This window comes from Drosophila willistoni, unplaced genomic scaffold (assembly GCF_018902025.1).
Source record: "Drosophila willistoni isolate 14030-0811.24 unplaced genomic scaffold, UCI_dwil_1.1 Seg588, whole genome shotgun sequence".
NCBI lineage: Eukaryota > Metazoa > Arthropoda > Insecta > Diptera > Drosophilidae > Drosophila > Drosophila willistoni.
The window spans coordinates 31,269-53,174 of record NW_025814506.1 but is presented as its reverse complement, the minus strand read 5'-3'; the positions used below and the strand labels follow the sequence as shown (position 1 = coordinate 53,174).

The following is a 21,906-nucleotide window of genomic DNA, read 5'->3' as shown; positions in this document are numbered from 1 at the left end:
TAAGATCTAAGAATGCCTGGGATTTGGCTGAAATTCGACATGCCTTGTTTGCACAGCATTTGAATCAGTCGACATCGTGAGCTTGTAAGTAACATTTAAAAAAATATATATATTGTTCAGTGAGCTCCGGAAAAAAAATCTCTAAAAAATGCTAAAAATAATCATAGAGAGAAAATGTGGAAAGGTTTGTAATCGTAAGGACATAGTAAGTAAGCGTATGACCAAGTTTCCTTTTTTTTTTCTTTTGGAGTAGCCAGTGGAATTCAGAATGGCCTCTTATTCGACTATTTATGACCTGAAAAAAAGGATCGAGGATCTACTATCTATGTCTGAGGGGCAATGTGTCCTAATATCCTCGAAATGCAAGGTATTAGATGGCGATCTTATTTTGGAAGCAGCAGGTCTGGACAACAGTGATCCCAAGAAGAAACCAACGATAACATGTTTTGAAGGAGCTCAAAAAATTGGAGCATTAACTGTAATTGCTGAGGCTGAAATTGAGACTGACTATAGTAACGAATCATTAGAAAGTGCAGTGACGTTCCAGACAGTATGTGTAAGATAAAATTAATATGAATGAATTTACAATTTTGGAAACTTAGCCAAGAAGTGTCACTGAACAAAAGCGATGAGAGCTTACAGGATGCTTGCGGTATGGCTAAGTGTGATATGAAGCCCCGAGCTCCATATGAATTGGATAATGAAATCACATTGCAGCAGGAAAAAGGAACGCCACCTTTCGTAAGAATTTTGCCCGAAAAGAGGCAATATATCATCGTGGTTTCATCCGATTGCAATAAAAGAAATTATTGCAATTTGATAAAAATTTTTTTTCCACGCTTTGGGCTCTATAGGAACGTGCGCTGCCTTAAGTTTAATCCTGAAACTCCAGTCATGGAATTTGGTGGTCGGCTCTATATTGCAGCTGCTAATGAGTATACCATGGAGTGGGTTTCGGAAACCTCTGCTCAATCAAAGGTTACCAGGCGGTTGATCTTATAACATATTTGCGCCTATCACGAGCCAAAGTTGTTTGGCCAAACGTGCAGTCGTGTTTGGTTGATGTGTTGAAGCTCCTTGAGAAACAGAACAAAGGCCTTAAAACTGAAAAATGGGCCGTCGTTAGCAAAAAAATATTGGATCCATGTTCAGAAGAAAATATCACAAGCATCTGTCTAAACCACGAAGTTATATTAGGGATAGACTGTGTTAGTGTAGAATACATTAAGAGCAAGTGCTATCAACTACACTACCATTTCTGGAACATCACATTTGAATTCTGTTCATAGATGTCGCGATAAAGTAGAAAATATATATTTTTTAACATAATTATATATTTATTATATAATTATATGTCAATGCATATGTGATTTTAATATTGTTTTTTTTATAAGTGTCTTCAAATTTTGAAATGAAAGTGGGGATATCTATAAAATAGTATATTTTTAATTTCTAAGTTGCTTTTTGTGTGACATTGTTCTGCCGATGAGCTAAATCAGGTTTGATTGGAATTTGTCTTCAATTACTATCATCACGTCACGTTCGCTTATCACAGCTCACACGTTTTTATGCATTCGTAAAAAGAAAAAAAAATAAACTTAAGTTTCCATACAAAAGCCATCTATAAAATCGAAACAATTTTAGTTTTATTTTTTATTTTTGGCAGCAACAAAATTTGTATCTTTATTATTCCTACAGCTTATTAAAGGCAGCCCATTCAAAAAAACCAAAGAAACATGTTGTGCTCTGCGGCCGCTGCCCCGCTCACTCACTTTCATTTATATTACAACGAAATGCGACACTAAATATTGCCCTCAATGTTGTTATTGTTGTTGTTGTTGTTGCTGCTGTTGCTTGCCCGCTTGCCTGCTTGTAATTCTCTTATTGTTGTCTGATTGTTGCTGTGCAAGCCGGGCGTCGGCTTGTCACACGCTGCGTATGAGTGACGCGCCTTTATTTTCGGTTATTGTTTTAGCTGCGTAAAACAAAGCAAAGCAAGGGAGGAGTTGCGGAGGGAAAGAAAAAAGAAAGTGTGCTAGGTTTGGGCAGTTATTTACTTTTTTTTGTACAATGATTCACTTGCTTCGCCAATTAGCATAGTGTAAGGTACAAAATAAAATGCGGCAACATAAATTCTCCTGCACAGGCTTGAGGCATTTCAAGAGCGGCGGCGGTTGACTGTGACTTAACTCCACTTTAACTCAATCATGTCATCATCATTGATGATGATAGCCCCGCATACCATTCGCTTGGCTCACGCACACGGTCCAGTTTCGCACTCATTCATTGACGTAGTCGTCTTCATCGTCGTCATCAACTGTCGGTCATCGGGGCATCATTATCATCATCATCATCATCATCGTCATTGTTGTGAGTGAAAGTTATGTAATTTTCATTGAAATTTTGCAATCTGCAATGGGAGACTAAAACCGGATTTTAGACCTGACTTCGGAACACTGTTATCCCAGCGAAGTAAGTGTCAAGTTGAATTGTTCGCAGACCTGGTACTCAAATCAAACTAAATTTCTAAATGCCAATCATTAATAAATTCTCTTTTTTTATTTCCCCCTCCGCCCTCGTGATCTGTCAATATGGGTAACCTTGTTACCTTAAGGCGAGCGGGCTTGTGTTTTCTTTTTTTCTTTGCCAAAATTTCAGACTTGTATATAAATATAATATAATGTATAAAGTCAATTAGGTTTACTTGGTTTCTTGCGATTTCTGTTGGCTTGGCAGGCGTAGCTCAATTAGCCGCAACAAGTTGCCATAAAACCAATTGCCACAATGTGCTATGTGCTTTCTTCGTCGTTTGCGTGTGTGTGTGTGTGTATGTGGGTGTGGCACACCACGCGCATTTACTTTTCAAATTAGCTTGGCAGCTTTTTGCAGCTGAGTTTGAAAGATTGCCGGATATTTGCATTTGCGTGTCATATTACCCGGCAATAGTATTTTTGGCATTCCCTCACAATTGGCCGACAAGAATGTGGCACAGGGTAGAAATTTCAGTTATGACGAAATGCTTTTATCTAACTCTTTGAACACCGGCCAACCAACGAATCAATAAAGCGTTGGGTTATGCATCTCGAGACCCAAACAAAACATCAAGCAACAGCAAAATTTGTATCTTTTTTTTTTTTGGGTTAAACGCATAAATACCAGCAGGTGAAATTGATTTTCTTTTCATTTGCGCAAATATAAAATGTCAATATTGATGTTGACGTTGCCTGAGAAAGTGCAGCAATATAAGAAGTCCATTTTTTTTAGTACGAAGATGTGGATTCGGTTTAGGGATGGTTCGGATATAAGTAGGGGGCAAGGTCTAAATGTTTGCTGTTAAAAATTCATAACCATTACCATGCGGGCACTTCAGCTCAACCCCAAAACAAATTCAATTCACTTTGCCCAGAGCCTGTTTGACACTTTGACTGAAACAAACCCCGACTCGGCAACATTGTGGTCAAATGTTGAGAGGGCAATTGACAGATGAGGTCTGTTTGAACCATGGGCGTAGTCCGAAAGAAGGAAATTGATTAACCAAACATTTTCAGTCAAATGAGACGGTGCTTTATGGATCCTTTCCGGTTGCGCTCATGTGTTGGTCTTGGAGTTAGTTTATGGTAAGCAAATCGATTAAATGCGCCTGTGGGAATACTTTCTCAGGGCCCAAGCCCAGGCAAGGGCCTGTACTTGACAGTATCGTTGCTTTGTTTAACTTAGCGTTAACCCATTCGCTCAAGCTGTAAAGAAAGTGAAATTGATGACACAAATGTTCAAAAAGATAAAAATAAGAAAAAACAAACAAGGGACAATGTGGTGGTGGTGGTAGTAGTTGTAGTTGTAGTTGTAGCTGTCTCTCTATGCTAAATGGCCTGGTTAAGTAATCTCGTGAGAGTCGCAAACATTGCGCAGCCAGCCGAATGACGAAGAAGACGACGACAACGACGACCCAGCAAACTGGCAATGTTGAGAATGTTGTTATTAGCCAGATGCGGCGACAAAAGAAGACGATGTTCATTTTGGTGTTGACTATGTCTCCCCGTCTGACTTTAATTGCCAAGCAAACGGAAACATAGAGAGAAAAAGCAAAATAGAAAAAAAACACATCAACTTCACTTTCAAACACATCTCACTTAGAAAGAAGTCGCAGCGAGCATAATGTTGGTCTTTGTGGTTGTTGATCGATCTGTTAGATACGCGTCAAGCATGCGCATACATATCTAACGGTTGTAGCCCTGCCCCTGTCCATAACACTGCCCCTGTCACCCGTTCCCCTGGCCATCGTCGTCTTTTTGCTATTTACCATGAATTTTGTTTGTTTGCCCTACAACTTTCACTTGCTCTGGCCAGGCCAGACCAGGCCGAAAGGCATGCGTAGGCAGCCCAGGCAATGAGCCAAAATAAACACATACATCCCATACAATGAACATGTTAGTTACTTTTAACATTCCTGAATGAATGATGTAATAACACTAACACTGTGAGAGCATGATCCTTGCTAGAGGCTATCACTTTTATCTGATAAACTTCTTTGAACACACCTTAAAGACATTTATGTTTCTAATTATTTCCAATTGATTACTGTCGACCTGTTTATTGGCATTGTCTTTACATAAGTTTCATTGCTGTCTCTGTGTTTGTGTGTGTGTGAGTCGGCGTTCATTGCAACACGCACTTGCGGAAGTAAAGTCTTTGGTCGTCATTTGGTCGTTGGGCCCATCGCGTTGGTCTGCATGCGCAATAAACCATTTTATGCATAACGGCCTGGCAATGTTGTTAATTTTTTGAGCTCTCTGTACGCCATGGAGTGATTGTGTGTCGTCGTCTTCGTCGCCGTCTTCTGTCATCGACGTAACATCATTTGGCTTATGGCCAAAGTCAGGCACGAGCAATGTGCTAATTAATTGTTAATGGAGTTGGAGTTATGTATGTGAGTGTGTGTTTTTTTTTTTGTTTGTTGTTTATTTACCTATTGGCTAATACTATTTTTAGTGAACATCTATGTATTGTAACTATTTAACTGTCTTTCTCTTTCTCGATGCCGCCCTATAGAAAAGGTTTGTAAAACTCCTGGCTATCATAGTTATGTTTCGGTAGTCTCAGTGAAGTTTCCTTTGTTAATCCAAGGGGTATGTAGTGCTGTTGCCCAATGGGCATCCAGCTGCTACCGCTGGATGAAAGAGCCGCCGCGTGGGCAGCATGATAACCTTTTATCGAGGGCGAGTGTATTATCTCCAGACGATCATGTGCATGACCACTCGACATGATGTACTTCAAGGCCAGCAGTCCGGAAGTGAGCAAAGCTATTTTGACAAACGATGAGGTTGAAAGCGCCGTTAACCACTTCAAGATCAAGGGCAACAAAACCATTTTGGCCAAGGCAGCAGCAGCCAGCAGGGGATATAACATTTTCAATAGCTTCTTGTGCTTCTTGTGGTGATGTTTGCCACGAGCTAAATGCATTCGACATTCAATTCAATTATATGTTATCCTCTTTAAAGAAGATTATTAGACTACTTACCTTCAGTTGCCCAGGTGCCAAACAAGTTGGTCAATTGCTCGGCACTTAGTTCATTGTCAAGGAACTTACGCAGCTGCTGCCGGGCAATTTGTAACCATTCCTGCTCCAGACGCTCCTCGTTGGCTGCCTCTTGTTCAGCATCCTGTTCGACGGCCGCCACAATAGCGCCGCCAAGTTGTACAGCCTGTGGCAGGCTATGTGCCTGTCCCAAAGCCACCAAGGCCAACAGAAATAAAGTACTCAAGACGAGAAGCATTTCAATATTTTATGTTTGCACTGCAGCACAGTTCCTAGCACACTGAGCAGGCATATTGCTGATGGAATACGGCCGATACTCTTAATGTTGCACTTGGTTGCATTCATATTGAGACTACTATATGTACATATATTCTTACACTTGGCCAATTGGCTGATTATTCCTGCTGCTATTTACTCCAACTGTTACTGCTAATGCTATTGCTTCTGATTCTATTATGTTTTCGCTTCTTTTGTTTTGCTCGCTTTGCGGTTTTCGATTCAGTTTTACTTGAGCGTGAACACACATTAAATTTTCCCTACTTTAATAAACGGTTTTACCTGCCACAGTTTCTTTTCCTATTACTGCTGATACCCTTGTTGTTGTTGTTGCTGCTGCTGTCTCGTCTCGTCTTGGACCAACGGTTGAGGCCATCAACAAGTAAAAACTCTTCATTAACGTTGGCAAGCATTTTACTTACTGCGTTTCGGTTCACTTGTCATTTTTCCATTTCTAAAATGTAGAGAAAATCTACTCAAAATACTTATACTTAGTATGCGACAATAGTTTTACAAATTTTTATTCATATGCCAACGGTTTTACACAAAATTTCATATAATTTATTTAGCCAAACACAAAAATGTTTTCCTCATTAAATTTGCCTCAGATGGGAAATTGTAATTTAATTTAACTACCTTCTTCCATATTCTTGGAATAATCATTCCTATGAATTGTTAATGGGAAATATTGGTAAAAGCGGATCTAATGAAAATTAAATTAAAAATTCATTACCACAGAAATTTACCCTCCGTTTAATTACTAATAAAAACCAGAGGGCCGGGGCTAACTTCGACCGCGTCAAAGTTTGTATACCCTTGCAACTTTTATGGTAACTCTTTCCTTACCTATAGCCATAAAAATGGAAAAACGCTCAAGCTAAAAAGGTTAATGTTTGCGAAAGAACGGCCTACAATCTTAGCATAGGAAAAAACTAAGATATTGATCAAAGTCACTGTTTTCCACCGATCGTTCCTATGGGAGCTATATGATATAGTAACCCGATCTTTATCAAAGTCGGCACAGTCATTAACAGATATATTAAACTAACAAATGTTTAATTTGAAAGCAATCGCGTCAAAAGTAACGAAGTTATTGACAAAAGTCACTGTGTTCGAAAGATCGTTCCTATGGGAGCTATATGATATAGTCACCCGATCTTGATCAAATTTGGCACAGTCGTTTATATGTGTAATTAACTCACCAATATTTTTTAATTTATCTCACCAATATTAATTTTATGACAATAGCTCAGAAAATAACGAAGTTATTAAGAAAAGTCACTGTTCGTGACTTTGCCATTTGTATGGGAGCTATATGATATAGTGATCCGATCCGGCTGAATCCGAGATATACAACGCCTGCAGTATATACAAGCCTACATGCAAAATTTCAGCTCTGTAGCTCTTACGGTCTAGGAGGAGTTTGCGTTGATCCAGACGGACGGACGGACGGACGGACATGGCTATTTGAACTCGTCTCGTCGTGCTGATCAAGAATATATATACTTTATATGGTCGGAAATGCTTCCTTCTATGCGTTGCACACTTCTGACCAAAATTAATATACCCTTTTTGCAAGGGTATAAAAAATTGGACAAAGGATCCAGCTAAGGTTGACCATGACAAAACTTCCACACCCTTTAAAATCGTATTACCTTTATAATATCCTTTTCGCTTACTCTAATTGAGTTATTTATTTAATCTCTCATCTGGCAAAGTTATTTATTATCCACTGTATGGATATGAAGTCCTGAGAAAAAACATTTGACTACATAAACAGTATGTATGAATATATGTATAGTCCTTTTGCGTTGCGAACTTTTGTCAAAACAAATAAATTAATTAAAAATGTGAATAGAAAATAAATGATTCCCAATTTAGACATGCATACATAAATTGTGAAAAAATTTCCATATTTTCGTTGTAATGTTTTGATAAAATATTGATTTTCTTTCTTTATTTTGCCTTGTATTATGTTAATGAACCGTTGAACGACCTCTGACTGATGTGGCTATAAATATAAAAGAATAATTTAATTGTACCCCAAATTGAAGCGGAAAACAAAGTTTGACATGTTTAGTTAACAAGGGTGGGTAGCAGCCCACTCCCTACACATACATACACACTCATGTACATCATGAATGTATTTATGTATGTCTAGTCTACATTATGCTGATGGAAATTAAGTAATAGCCAAATTGAATTAGGTAAATGCATTCAGACCAGACAGACAGACAAATAGGCTTATCTAAGTCGAGTTCAAATGAGTGTATCAAGTTTAGAGGGTAATACTTATACATATATATTCACAAGGCATTGTCGGACATTAAAATGCACACATGTAACTGGGAACTTATCATGGAATCATGGACTGTCATCACTTTCCATGACCAAACTTTGATTTTAGTCTTGGTCATTTATTTTGGGTGTCAGAAGTGTATATATATTACGCGACATCCGCTTATAGAGTATAACATCGTTAAGTTTACATGATTTTTTCAATAGTTTTGATTGGGAATTTGTTGGAGAATTTCAATGTTTAGTATATTTACAGTTTTAAATAAAATTGTGGGATTTTTTTGTTAAGCGCGTTGAAACATTCGTTGGGCTTATCTTCAGCAATTTGGAACTTAATCAAATTGCCACAATCATCAGGGAGTTAACCTAAATCAATAGCTACTAAATGGATCTTATGTAGATGTGTGTGTGTGTGTGTTTGAGTTTGTGTAATTGCTCCTCAGATTTTCTTTAAGAGCAATGCTTTGCTGCCATGACCGCCACCTGTTGCGGTCTCAAACTCATTACTGCCGTAAATAGGGCAAAAAAGAAGCCAGCCAGGCCAGTTGTGCCCACCAGCAGAGTTAGACCACCAATTAGCACTGGTATGAGTGTCAGAAATTTTATTTTGTAGGCAATGAGTAATGGCAGCAGTAATTTCTGTATTTTCTTTTTTAACTTTTTCAACTTGCGTCCCTCTTCTCATCATCCTCCTCCTCTTCTTGGATGCCAGACGAATGTAACGACCTTGAACTTCCTTTGATGTTGCTGCTACTCCGGCTGTGGCATCCAATTTACTTGGCCTGCGTTCGTCTATGTGGAATAAAATAGAGAGAGCGAGAGACACACACAGAGAGAAAGGGAAAGGGAGAGAAGTTTTTTTCAGTTAATTAAATGGTTTGGACCCCGGACTCCCGGAAAAATTATGCTTTTGAGCATTGAGGCGCATAATTCCGCTAGCCATTCACTCTGGCACGTTTCTTTGGCAATTTAAATTAACATTTATTGGAATTCACCCACCTGGCAGACGGTATGAAGGCTGTGGATCCACCACGCCCTCATCACTGATGAGGGCCCTCACTGTGTCGCAAAAGTTGCTCACTTTCACCAGAGCTCGTTCGAAGGGGCCCAAGTAAGCATCAATATCCATGTCTAATGACTTGTCACTGATATCAGGGCCATCACCATCGCCATCAACATCATCTGTGTCAGCAGCAGCAGCAGCAGCAGCATAAGCATCATCAGCATAGAAAAGCGGCATTAGTTAAAGTTAATGCCCTGTCGCGCACTTCCGGCTTGCCACGAGCAGCATATGCTTCCACATCCTCTGACACAGACTGGGTGTTGCTATAGGCAATTGACGCCTCAGCTGGCCTCGTCGCATTGATTGGCTTATGGCTAGCACATAGCTGCCAGTGGGAGGATCGCTTAGGGTTGCCCGCCGCACCTGTTTGTAATTTCCGCCATCGTGTACAATGGGTGAAGGGGGCGATACTTGGCTGGCATTTTGATTTTGATACCGATGATTGTAGGCGTAGTAATTGCCAGGAAGTCCTTGTCCTTGTCCTCCTTGTTGCTCCACACGATTCTCCACATCAAGCTTTTGCCTTTGCTCCTTCTGCTCTTCAATCGTCTGACGCTGCACTGAACTGGCTGCCGTTGCCTGCAGGATGAGCCAATTGTTATGATGTGTCTAGGGTTGCCAGGCGGCATTGAATTGAAGTTGTAGTTGTTCATTGTTGTGCTGTTGCCTTTGGTTGTGTTGTGCAGTTAGGATGCCGGAAGTGCCACCATTAAAACGATTGTTGTTGTTGTTGTTGTTGCTGTGAAAGCCACTACTCTGACGCATTGTTATGAGCACATAAATGCCGAGAACAAACACTTGACTATGCCACATTACTTCAATGTTGTTATACGAATCCTTGAATTGGCTTTACCAAACTGTGTATATACATATATACCGATGTGCGCACACCCAGAGAACACACACTCTCACACACACTCAGAGATACACACGCACTCCGCACGCGTCTTAGAATTGAACTGAGCCAACGTTTACTGATTTTTGTGAACCAAATTCTACAAGACATTCGACATTTTATGGATGTTTTAGTTGAACGATTTTATGGCCTTTCGCCGAAAGTGGCTTAGTGGTCGCGGACCAAGCGCCCAGTTAAATGTTGATCTTCAGTTGGACAGTTGGAAATTTTCACATTGTTGATGACTTTTACCACACACAAGTCCCAAAGTGGCTGTCAGGTGAACCAACTCTATTATAGTATACAGAGAGACCACCGTCAGCTTCTTATTGTTAATTTATATGGCTGTCGAAATAGCAGATAACTCGTATAGCAAATTCTTTACTATCTACGCTGGCCCTTCTTGCGGCATGTTGGTGTCTTAATAGTTTCACTTTGTGTTGCATGCTTCACAACTGAAACCTTACTAGCAGACTTGCATTTGGTGTTATGATTCTATATATAAACATCTTCGTCAGCAAGTCTTTTTTGAGAAAGCGTGCCCAATGCCATACCATAGCCTTGGCCAGTGGCAATTTATGTAATTTTGGTCTACGTGCAGAATAATTGCCTTTTTGGAAGTTGCAACTAAGACCCACACACACACACACACACACAGATGACAGATGGACTGGCATAAATGCGCCTGGATGCGACAGTTCACTCTGTCCATAAGCTCCAATGACTGACACAATACCAAATGACCACAATGTTGTTGCACCTGCTAAACACAAAGTAAAAGGCCAACTACATGCACATCAATTGCATAGAAGTTGCAGAATATATCGGGTAATAGGTGTATTGTGTTCGGATTGTCTCATTTGTTTTTGGTTTTCTAGTTTTTGCCACATGCTTTTAGGCTTCATGCTGTGCAGTTTGCATGTAAGACATAAACGTTGCCGACTTTTTTGCTTTCATCATCAATCCGTGTCAGTTTGTGTTGCCTGCTTTTGAGTGCTATACACTGAAAACCCCAACTTCTGTTTGACTATAAACTGCTTTATGAGGTATACGACTGTTGATGGTAATTGCTGTATCCGATTTGCAGTAGGTTTGAAAAACCAATAAATGACAAGTCTAACTATCATCTCAATTGAAATCAAGTATAATCCGGAGGCAGAAAAGCGGAAGTTTCAGAGTTCCCCAAAAACAAATTAAGCTTAGCCGAAATGATGATTAACTGGGGAGGGAAAGTGACCATTAAGACGAAATAAGTGTGGGATTTAGGGTGATAATGGATTGGTTAGATGGATGATGGGAAAAATGGTAGCTTATTTCAATTGTTAGAGTAGCTTAGGGGGCATTAATGTGTGTCGTTTATTCACTGCTCTTTGTGGGTACTTAACGTAATTCATAGTTTTTATCAAAGCAACAACACAAACACACACATTGTGGCCAAAAAACAAATGACTAATATAATAAGTGTGCTATTGGCCAGGGCCATTTCGGACATTTATACATCTCATCATTTAAATTTTTATGATTCTACAATCGGCTTTTGTTTGCCGGCGAGGTGTGTAGATGATATGTGTCATGCCCCGTCCTCCTGCATCTCTTCTTGGCTCGAACTTGTGTTGCTCATAAATACATTTTTATGCGAAACTAGTTGAGCTGCACTTTGATTCCCCCAACCGATATTGGCGATATAATTTTGGGCGTTAATGAAATTCATCGGCGAAACTAGTTTAAAATTGAAAGATCTCTTTATATATTCGGGCATAATGCAAATAATAAATTTAATTTTGGTTAGACTTAGAAATCAATTTATGTAGATTTAGCTGCCGGCCACACAGAGTACTCGGAATGCTCTTCACCTTGGAGATGCTCGGGCCGAAATGGTTAAGATGATCTAAAGACCCGGTCGTGAGAAGCGACAGCGACATTTAAGCCATTTACCGAAACAACTAAACACCTTTGTTCTGTGCGGTTGGTCAAGCAGCTTTGTCAGCCAGAATTGCCTCTGGGGAGAACGGAGACTATTAAATTGAAAGCGCTTTTGGCAGTTCGCATTAGTTCTACTTGCGTCTTGGCTCTGCTCAGTGCTGTCCTAATGAAAGTGAGTGGGAAACGGAATAAGGAGCTGTTTGCAGAAAGGATAAACAAAAAGCCCCCAAAAAGGATAAATCAAAATTAAGTAAAACCATTTTCTTTCAGTTGTTTATATGTGTCTTGGGGCTGTGCGCCACTCTGGCGACAGTGAACGCAGGACTTCTGGGCCTGTTGAAGGGAGGCGGAGGCGGCGGCGGCGGCGGTGGTTATGGTGGTGGATATGGCTCTGGCGGCGGATATGGTGGTGGTTACGGCGGCAGTGGAGGTGGCGTTCAGGTAATCACAGACATAATCTAGGGATATCTCTTTAAGAATATTTGCATCAAAAATTGTTCTTTTGGTGCAGGTAATCAAAGTCATCAACACCTATGAGGGCGGCCATGGAGGTGGTGGCTACTCCGGTGGCTATGGAGGCGGCTACTCTGGTGGCTACGGAGGCAGTTACTCTGGTGGCTACGGAGGTGGCCACTCTGGCGGCTATTCAGGTGGCTACGGAGGTGGCGACTATGGCCATGGCGGTCACTCCCATGTCGATGTTTATAAAGTAATCACTACCACACATAGTGGCGGAAGCTACGGAGGTTCTCGTTCTTATTTATCTATTACAAAATACTTTCGAAAAATTTAACAATATGTAAATGTTGTTTATAAATTGATTAGAACACAAATAAGGCAATTTGTTTTAGGTGAATCATTTATAATTATGCAATGACTTGGCTGAAAATCTGAAACATCTTTTTAATATGTACATTATAAATTTGGCTTCCAATTTAAGCCGAAGACTAAAACAATTTATTCTACATGCTGAAATTTAAGGAATGGATTCCGCTTCCTGCTCTGATCCATGTGGGCATTGTATAACCAGCCGAGTTACTTATATCTTCTGGCCACGCAATTGTATTTATATGACCAGCGAGCCAGAAAAATATTCGTGTGCCATGAAAATGCATAGAAAAAAGAAAAAAACAAATAGCATAAGTGTACAAAATTGTCTAGGTATGTTCACAGGCATAGATACACAAACAGACAGACAACAGACAGTTGAACAGCGATATGTACATACGTAGAGAAATGTTTAGCCGATGGCTGGCAGTGCAAACAAATTTATATACGACACAGACAAGTTCCATGGGGAGGAAAGGTATCAACGGAAATCGTCCTTATGATCCCATACGATGCTTTAAATGGCTTTAACTTGTCCTTGACCAAACTCAATTGCAAAACTAAAGCTGAAACTTATACATTTTCCCAAATTTAAGGCAATCAATAAAAAAATACAACAATTATTATCAATCGTAAATGGGAATTTGGTTTTTCATTAACTGTTTTATTGCGTCAGTTTATTTTAATTGTTTGTTTGTTTTTTTTTTTTAGTTTTGTAATCTTTTCTGTTTTCTTGAAAACTTTTGCACATTAAATACTATGAAATAAATATTAATAAATTATTACACTTAGCTACGTACAGTTAGTTTAACTATAGTTAATACATGCATGTATGAGCGCATGGAAAATGAGTTGACATGCAGAGCATGTCGAGACGGAAGTGCAAAAAGTAATTGAAAAAAAAAAGACCCATACAGAATAGAAGTGAATAACAGCAACTGAAGCAGATGGAAAAGTCAAGTGATGAAAAGTTTGAGGTGGAGGGAGGTGAGGAGGAGATTCTAGAGCCAGAGGCTGAGTTCAGAGCTCGAGTACATTGGTTGGTTGGATGGCGATGAAAATGGGTAACAGTAAAACAATAAGAAAAAAGTTTAGATCGGAGATCGGAGAGGGCGCCTCCTCCTGTGTGGTGTATATGTGTGTGTGTGCGTGTGTGAGTGTGTGAGTGTGTGGCTATGCAATTTATCCACAAGATAAATGCATTTACATAGCTAACTTAAACTGTCTTCCTCTTGGTCATGTGCCTATGACTTGGTCAACTGTTGCACTGGGTCTGCTGGTTGCTGCTGCTGTTGCTGCTTCTGGAGTATTGGTTGCTCTTGTCTATGTTGTGCCCGATATGCCAGCTCCTGAGCCTCGTTCAAGGATCGCCTATCCCAGCCGCCGCCACCACCACCGCCGCCGCCGCCTCCCGATGACCAACCGCCTCCACCGCCGCCGCCACCGCCCGAAGACCAGCCAGAGCTGCCGCCCGACGATTTGCCTGACATCAGTTTCTTTAGGCCAATTATGCCAGCCAGGAGTAGGGCAATCTTCGAAATGATTAGAGCCTTGCCAGCTAGAATGTAGAGAGCTCCCATTGCGATCGGTATCATGCCCATCAGCTTCATGGCCATGCCCATCATCATCATGCCCATCATTTTCTTCATTTTGCCGCGACCTGCAAGAAAGTTAGCGGTTGCCATAGGTTAGTCTAGGTGTTTTTATGCTTTTCCTGCCACACAAACACCAAGATGGAGTCGGTGAAAATGCCAGCTCAATTACAAAAGGCTGTGTGAGAATATTTTCTACAGACTCTCAAGTACATATGAAGTGTTTTGGCTATCTCTGTCGCTCTCTCGCTTATTCTCTGACAGTTTTCTTTTTTTTGGGTTGTTTTGCTGTTTTTTGGCAGCACCGTGTGTGGCTGTGTCATTTTGGCACAGTCATTAGGGATACTCGAGGCGATTTCACCATTGGCTTATGGTGAAAATTTCGTTCAAGTTTCCGCCCATAGTTAGATGTACTGGTTAATATGAGCCCAAGATGACATCTCTCTCACTTTGCTGTCATAACAGGCAACTGAATCGATCCATTTGCAATTAGCCAAAAATGGTATGAGTCCAAGTTTAAGTCAATTGGGAAAGTGTTGGTTAACTTGTTGTAGCTTGCGAGCAAGCTTGTTGTATCGATTAAAAGATCTTGATCAATGATTTGAAAGTAAAAGAAAAATCATGTGGCGTGAAAGTAACTTCACTTTCAGCATTCATATACTTTATGCACTGCATTGCTGAATAAATCTTAATGTGGATGTTGCCGTTGTAAAAGTGTTTGTGTCAAATTTGTAATTGAAGCAAAGCCCTCCCTCCTTCTCACCCCATCAGCCATTCATCCGCCCCATTGCCATACCATACACCACTGAAATCGTTGTGGCCCAGGCGCAGGCAGGCTGGCTACAAAATGTGATTGCCACTTTCATTGCATTTGACATGGTCATGACATCAAAGCGTGGCTTCATTTTTGTAAATTTTCTCTGAAAATTTCTACAATTGTCAGGAGAAGGCATAGTCGCTTTGCCTTTGCGTTTGTATGAATTAAAGGCAAAAAAAAAAATCATTTGATAAATGTGTGGAACAAATGAATTTAAATGAGATTTCTAATTTTAATGCAGCTCATTAAGGAAATTTATTTAGTATCTAAGTTATCTTCTTCTTTTCATATAACTTTTCTTCTTTAAAACTCTAACTTAGAGCATTTGACATTCGGTATGAGGTAAATATTATCTCCTTTTGCTATTTGGTTCTTCGTGTATGTTATTTTTGGACAACACGAAATTCTGGCCTGACATTTCTGTTTCGACGTAATGTGGTTGTTGTTAAGGTTTTTAGGTCATTCCTTAGTTGGTGAACGGGTTTCGCGTTGTCGTTGTCGTCATCGTGTGCGTTGTTATAAAAACAATTGCGCATTTTCCCAGCGCAAACGATTTCCTTAAATCCCCTGTCCTCTGTCTACATACCCATAGCCAAACCCACAACCATCTTCATCCCCATTCTCCTTTGGCATCTCTCATTTCTGTTCGCATACAATGCAAAACATGATAAGGCAAGCTGCTGCAGTAGATGGCTAGGAAAATGGGCCAGTCGACTGCTTGTTGTGGCGCTATGTCATTGCCAGAGTTTCAATTAAGCAGCCAAGCCAACGATATACTTGCAATAAAAGCATTATCATAGCTCTTGGCTCTAATAACCGCCGCCTGCTGTGCTAATTAAAGCCAACTAGAAGAATAACAGCAATGTCTTACAGAAAGAGATAGATAGGTAGGTAGAGAGAGAGACAGAGAGAGAGAGTCAAACTCTGAATCAAATTATGTCACTGTTACGCGCAATGGATACATTTAGCGGTGTGCAGCTAACGTAACAGCAATTAAATCGCCTATTGACATTGATTTCCATTTAATTGATCTTACCTTCTTCCAGTCAGCGTCCGATTTCATCGGAAGTCAGTTTGGGGAAACTGACTTGAAGCGAATGACCATTAAAGAAGTAACTCAATCTTTCGATTAGCATGCTCGTCAATTTGGCTTCACGATCGCTGCCAGATCTGGCCAGCGAGGATTCCAATTCATTTTCACTGTAGGCCGAAAAGCCTCCAACTGGTTGGGTGGCCGTTTCCAGACGTATCAGTTTAATGCCGTCGGCAATATTTATGGCATCGATGGGGCAATGCGATCAATGAACGAGATGGCCTTCTTCTTGAGACATGGCACAAAACCGCCCTCGGATCGGGTGCATTCATCGTAGATGCGCAACAAGGTGCGAGCGCCAGCATTCTGACTTCAGGCTGGTAGATTATTCAGTTGCTCGGTGGCCGCCTCACAGCTGCTGGCGAGGAAGAGGCCAAGTATAAATAGGCTCACGCCTGGCAAATGCCTGTGTATCAATGTCATTTTGTCACTTGCAGGAGAATACTGTCACACGATCACAAGACACATGCAGACACGCACACACAGACGTATACGCACACGGATTGATAGATTGAGTGAGAAAAGTGCGGACGCGTTTACTTGCCTTCGTCTGTGTTTTTCAAGTTTGAACGTTTTCCCTCCTGAAATTTAGGAACTTTTGGTATCGCAGGTGTCAAGTGCAAGTGTCTACTCACGTATGCCCATTGGTCTGCCGTTCTGTCGCTGCTTGCTGGGATTCCGATCTTCAGTTTTTTTCCCCCGGTCGCTGGGTCGGTGTTCCTGGGCCTGCCGGAGGGGAGCGGGGGGCCTTTTTCTTTGCCCGCCATTTGCAGCTCAAGTGGTATTGGTGAGGTGGACTTTTTCACGCTCATTAGCTGTGTTGTGTCCTCCTTTGGCACGTGCAGAAAAAATACCAGCTGCTGCCAGGTTTGCCACACATAGATATAAATCTAATCAGCTGAGTTACCAGCACCTGTCTGGCTCGCCTCAATCAGCTGATCGTAACCCACGCTCTGCCCTTAATAAATTCTTCTGCATACTTCCTGGCTGTCTCTGTTATTCGCCGTAACAGACATTCGGATACTAGCAGAGTTCTGAGGGCGCGGCGGCAAACGGCCTGCTTGGCGTTGGGTGTGAGTCTTAGCCGCTGGTGCAAAATTCCTGGGTTCGACTCCCACCTTTGGAAATTTCTATATATCGTTTTTTTATTCCATATTTATTTATTTATTTAAACGAAATTAAATTTGTATAGTCTGGCCATAATCTGTTTTCCATAGTAGTTTCTTTGAATACATAGTTCTGTTTATTGTTCCTTGTCTATTGTCGGTCTGCGTCAATAGGGGCAATTGTTGGTGTCGCCGCCGAGTTGGAGCGGCATAACTCCCAGCGTTGCGGCAAGAGGAAATTCTTGTCTTGCGAGGGAAATTGCCTCTAGAACGCGCGGCCGAGTCAATAATGATGAAGCGGACGCCGCCACCGACGCGGCAGCAGGTGGCAAGACCTCTTGCACCCGCCCCGTCGGTGCCTGTGGCAACACCAGACGCTGCCCTAGTAGTGGATGCTCACGAGGCAACGCCGAAAAGGCTTAGAAGCCCATCTGTTGGGGCTGAGGGGACCGATGGCGAGGCAGCCAATAACGGGGCCTGCATTAAAAAAAGCAAGGTGGGGCAGGTGCGGCCTACTTGCAACGAGTTGGAGGAAATGGGCCATATTCTGGCCTCAATTGCTACCCATTATAGCAGAGATAAGGATGCTAGTGGCAAAATTAACCGCAGCATCACTAACCAGTTTAGGGAGAAGGTTGCTCGGCTGCGAGAACTGCACGTAGCAGTGATCGCCTTGCTTCAAGACAAAGGCGATCTCGCAATTGCCAGTGGCGTGTGCCACTTGCAGCATGTCTCCACCTAAACGTGTGAGTAGGCAACAGCAAACCGAACTGGTGAATTCACCGTCTAAGCGGGATAAGCTGTGTCAAACGTCACCATTCGATGACTCAGGTCGTCACCAAGCGAGGCCACACCAGCAGAAGACGCAACAGAAGAATCGCCAACACCCACAGAAGTCGTCTACACGGCTTCAGACGGCGCAGTACCAGCAGGGGCAGCAACAGCTCCATCAGCAGAGCCAATCCAGTCAAATTGGATCACAGCAACAAGCCATGCAGCACCAGCAGCTACACCCGTCTGATGTTGAGCAGTCTAGGGCACAGCAAAATGCCCAAAGCAGCCAAGAATGGGTAAAGGTGGGCCCTTCGAGGTCCTCCCGCAAGCCTAAAGCGAAAATCAGTGGGAAACTTCAGAAATCCCGCCCGGAGGCGCTACTAATTCAGGCGAACGAAGGCTTGAGTTATAGCCAAGTTTTAGAGCGCGTGACGAGGCGCACTGACGGGCAGCTGGATCACGTCCGTGAGCACGTAATGCGCGTTCGACGCACCGCTAAAGATGGGCTTCTTCTGGAACTCCGGAAATGCACAGCGGACACAACCCAGTCCCTTAAGGAGGCGATCAGTCAAGTCCTTGGCGAGGAGGCAGGTGTGAAAGCTCTAACCCGCCATAAGGCTGTAGCCATTCACGGCATGGACGAGAAAGCGACGCCCCAGGAATTAGTGGCTAAGCTGGCTGACCAAGCCAAAGTCGAGGCGACGTCGCTTAGAGTAAGAAGCTTCCGGTCTAGTTTTCGGAATACGATGTCAGCCGTGGTTTGTGCTCCCGAGGCAGTGGCATTAAAAACTCCTAGAGGTGGGCAGAGTTCGAATTGGATGGGATAGCTGCCGAATAAAGGAGCTAGAAGCGCAACCTGCGCGCTGTTTTCGATGCCTATGTGTTGGCCACATCGCCGCAAACTGCCGACACAGATAGGTCAAATTGCTGCTTCAGGTGTGGCAATCCTGGTCACAAGTCTGCAGACTGCTCGGCCGCCGTCAAGTGCTTTTTATGTGCCGAGATGGGCTTGAGTCCCTTAAACCACATAGCGGGTAGCCGCGCGTGCCCATCCACTGGTGCCCAGAGGATGCAGAAAGACGCCAAATGACTCAGCCCCATTTGAAGTTCTTGCAGTTGAACCTGAATCACTGCATAGCGGCTCAGGACCTGCTTCAGCAGACTGTGCGTGAGTTGTCGGCGGATAAAGCTCTACTGAGTGAGCCCTACAGAGTAGGAGAAAGTGGTCGCTGGGCCAAGGCAGCGTGCGGCAAAGCAGCAATTTGGTGCTGCGGTAGTAACGTGCTAGTCATGCAGGACGTCCTATCTGCGGACGGCTTTGTCAGAGCGCGGATCGGCAGAAACTGGGTGTACAGCTGCTACCTTGCACCCAGCCTGTCACTGGAGCGTTTCGGAAGCATTCTAGACAGCATCTCGAACGACGCAAGAGGACGCCAAGGTCTCATCATCGGTGGGGATTTCAACGCGTGGGCCACCGAGTGGGGCAGCACCCGTACTGACGCCCGCAGCCGTATTCTCCTTGAAGGTTTTGCCAACTTAAGCATATCTCTGCTTAACGTCGGCACACAACACACTTTCCGAAGGGCCGGCACAGGATCGGTGGTGGATCTTTCCTACGCCAGCGACAGTATTGCTGCTTCGGCTGTTTGGAGCGTAGGCATGGCATACTCTGCCAGTGACCATGAAATAGTGACATTCTCCGTAGGCAGAAACAGGCACCCGCCAGCGCGAACGTTACCGCTTCGGAAATCCTTCAAGGTGGACGCTTTCAACCCGCTTTTGTTCGCTGAAAGCCTGGAAGGACTCACGGAGTGCCCCAACACAAACGCAGAAGAGGCTACGAACCTGATCATGTCGAGACTCGATGAAGCGTGTGTTGCCAGCATGGCCCAGCGAGGGTCATTCTCGCGCCACCACACCCCAGTCTGCTGGTGGAACGAGGCAATCGCTGATGCCAGAAGGGCTTGTCTTCGAGCGAGACGGCTATATCAGCGGGCAAGACATTCGCTCAACTTCGAGGCTCTCGGTCTGGAGTACAGAAGGCGGAGGAAAGCCCTTAAGGTGGCGATCAGGGATAGCAAGCGTGAATGTTTCCTCGAGCTATGTGATTCGGCAGAACAAGACCCTTGGGGCAAAGCCTACCAGACGGTGGTCAAACGAGTACACGGAAACAGGCAGTCATCCCCATCAGACACAACCACTGTACGCTCCATCGTCAGCAGCCTATTTCCCGACGCCCCGGAGTTATCGCATGTGTCTCCCTTGGGGACACACCTTCAAGTGGAAGTATGCTCGCTTGCTGAGGTCATCGAGACGGTGAGGCGTCAAAAGCCAAATAAAGCCCCGGGTCCCGACTCTATCCCCAACATCGCACTTAAACTGGCAGTAACGATACTCCCTCATGTATTCACGGAGTTGTACTCAAAATGCATAAGAGAAGGAGTCTTTCCCACCAGGTGGAAGTTACAAAACCTTGTGTTGTTGCCCAAGCCCGGAAAACCACCAGACGAGGCATCCTCGTATAGGCCCATTTGCCTGTTGGATACAGCTGGCAAGGTGCTGGAGTCGATGCTTTGCTCGAGACTGGAGTCGGCGATATTAGCAGGCGGGGGCTTATCCGAGCACCAGTTCGGATTCAGAAAGGCCAGATCCACAATCGACGCAATAAACCGTGTGGTTCACTTGGCAGCTGAGGCAATCGACGGCTCTAGATGGAAAGGCGGCAGTAAAGAATACTGTATCGTGGTGACGCTCGACGTGAAGAACGCGTTTAACTCAGCAAGGTGGGATCGCATACTGGACGCGCTGGCAACATTCAATATCCCAAGCTACCTAATGAACTGCGTGCGGAGCTACTTTCGCGACAGGAGAATCCGATACTTAACGGAGGATGGCCTGGAAGAAAGAGGGTATCGGCTGGTGTTCCACAAGGATCCGTCCTGGGCCCCTTGTTATGGAACACCATGTACGACGGAGTCCTGCGCCTTGAGTTCGAGCAGCACACACACATTGTCGGGTTTGCTGACGATGTCGCTTGGTGGTTTCGGCGAAGGACCTTCACGTCGCCGAAGAGCGTTGTAGCGTGGCGATAGCCAAAGTTGGCCACTGGCTATCGGCCGCAGGGCTTAAATTGGCAGCGCAAAAGACCGAGGCGGTGCTCATTAGCAGCCGGAAGCGCGTCGAAACCGCAAAAATCAGAGTAGGTGACTCCCTCGTGGTATCCAAGCGTGCCATTAAATACCTAGGTGTCATGCTTGACACTAGATTGTCCTTCAAGGAGCACTTAGAATACTGCAGTAGCAAGGCAGCTGCGTCGGCCCGGTCCCTAGCCCGTATATTGCTGAATACGCGTGGCCCGAAGCAAGGACGGCGCCTGCTACTATCGAGCGTAGTAAAATCCACTGCCCTGTACGCAGTTCCTTCGTGGATTAAAGGTGTGGAGGTTAGGAGCTACAGGAGGAGCCTCGAGTCGACTCATCGTCTAAGTGCTATTAGGGTGTGTAGCGCTTTCCGCACCATATCCGATGACGCAGCTCTGGTGATCGCTGGAATGATGCCCATCGATGAATGTGCGGCAATTGCGTCGGCCACGTTTGTAGCATCAAGGCAATCAAGTGGCAGCAACATAACCCAACCAAGAGGACAGGCGCGACTCATGGCATGGCAGCACTCCATGCGCAGATGGCAAGAGAGGTGGGACTCCTC

The 21,906-nt window shown here is 43.5% G+C and overlaps 4 protein-coding genes and 1 pseudogene across 4 annotated transcripts; 2 read left to right on the top strand and 3 right to left on the bottom strand.

Annotated features, from left to right (window-relative positions):
* Positions 1-128: 128 nt before the first annotated feature.
* On the top strand, positions 129-565 carry LOC124461679. Its single transcript, XM_047013169.1, has 2 exons — positions 129-184; positions 254-565. The coding sequence occupies exons 1-2, from the start codon at positions 149-151 to the stop codon at positions 563-565; spliced, it is 348 nt and encodes a 115-aa protein (XP_046869125.1). The 5' UTR covers positions 129-148.
* Positions 566-5,043: 4,478 nt separating this feature from the next.
* Positions 5,044-5,774, bottom strand: LOC124461678. The gene is made up of 2 exons (XM_047013168.1): positions 5,519-5,774; positions 5,044-5,450 (listed from the first exon to the last, which is right to left on the bottom strand). The coding sequence occupies exons 1-2, from the start codon at positions 5,772-5,774 to the stop codon at positions 5,044-5,046; spliced, it is 663 nt and encodes a 220-aa protein (XP_046869124.1).
* Positions 5,775-8,549: 2,775 nt separating this feature from the next.
* Positions 8,550-9,350, bottom strand: LOC124461677 (annotated as a pseudogene).
* Positions 9,351-12,157: 2,807 nt separating this feature from the next.
* On the top strand, positions 12,158-13,017 carry LOC124461676 (glycine-rich protein DOT1-like). The gene is made up of 4 exons (XM_047013167.1): positions 12,158-12,163; positions 12,226-12,432; positions 12,503-12,700; positions 12,973-13,017. Exons 1-4 carry the CDS (start codon positions 12,158-12,160, stop codon positions 13,015-13,017), a joined length of 456 nt encoding a protein of 151 aa, XP_046869123.1.
* Positions 13,018-13,996: 979 nt separating this feature from the next.
* On the bottom strand, positions 13,997-16,744 carry LOC6653781. Its single transcript, XM_047013166.1, is given in 3 exon segments — positions 13,997-14,479; positions 16,265-16,519; positions 16,522-16,744. Coding segments are annotated over 3 exon segments (894 nt in total). The 3' UTR covers positions 13,997-14,063.
* Between the last annotated feature and the right edge of the window lie 5,162 nt (positions 16,745-21,906).

Bases quoted from the DNA above. Each gene is read 5' to 3' on its own strand.
- LOC124461679 (XM_047013169.1), top strand. From the start codon at position 149: ATGCTAAAAATAATCATAGAGAGAAAATGTGGAAAG. The intron at 185-253 runs GTTTGTAATCGT...CTTTTGGAGTAG, and splicing joins TAGAGAGAAAATGTGGAAAG to CCAGTGGAATTCAGAATGGC.
- LOC124461676 (XM_047013167.1), top strand. The intron at 12,433-12,502 runs GTAATCACAGAC...CTTTTGGTGCAG, and splicing joins GCAGTGGAGGTGGCGTTCAG to GTAATCAAAGTCATCAACAC. The intron at 12,701-12,972 runs GTAATCACTACC...CTGAAATTTAAG, and splicing joins CCCATGTCGATGTTTATAAA to GAATGGATTCCGCTTCCTGC.
- LOC124461678 (XM_047013168.1), bottom strand. From the start codon at position 5,774: ATGCTTCTCGTCTTGAGTACTTTATTTCTGTTGGCCTTGGTGGCTTTG. The intron at 5,451-5,518 runs GTAAGTAGTCTA...GAATGCATTTAG, and splicing joins TGGCACCTGGGCAACTGAAG to CTCGTGGCAAACATCACCAC.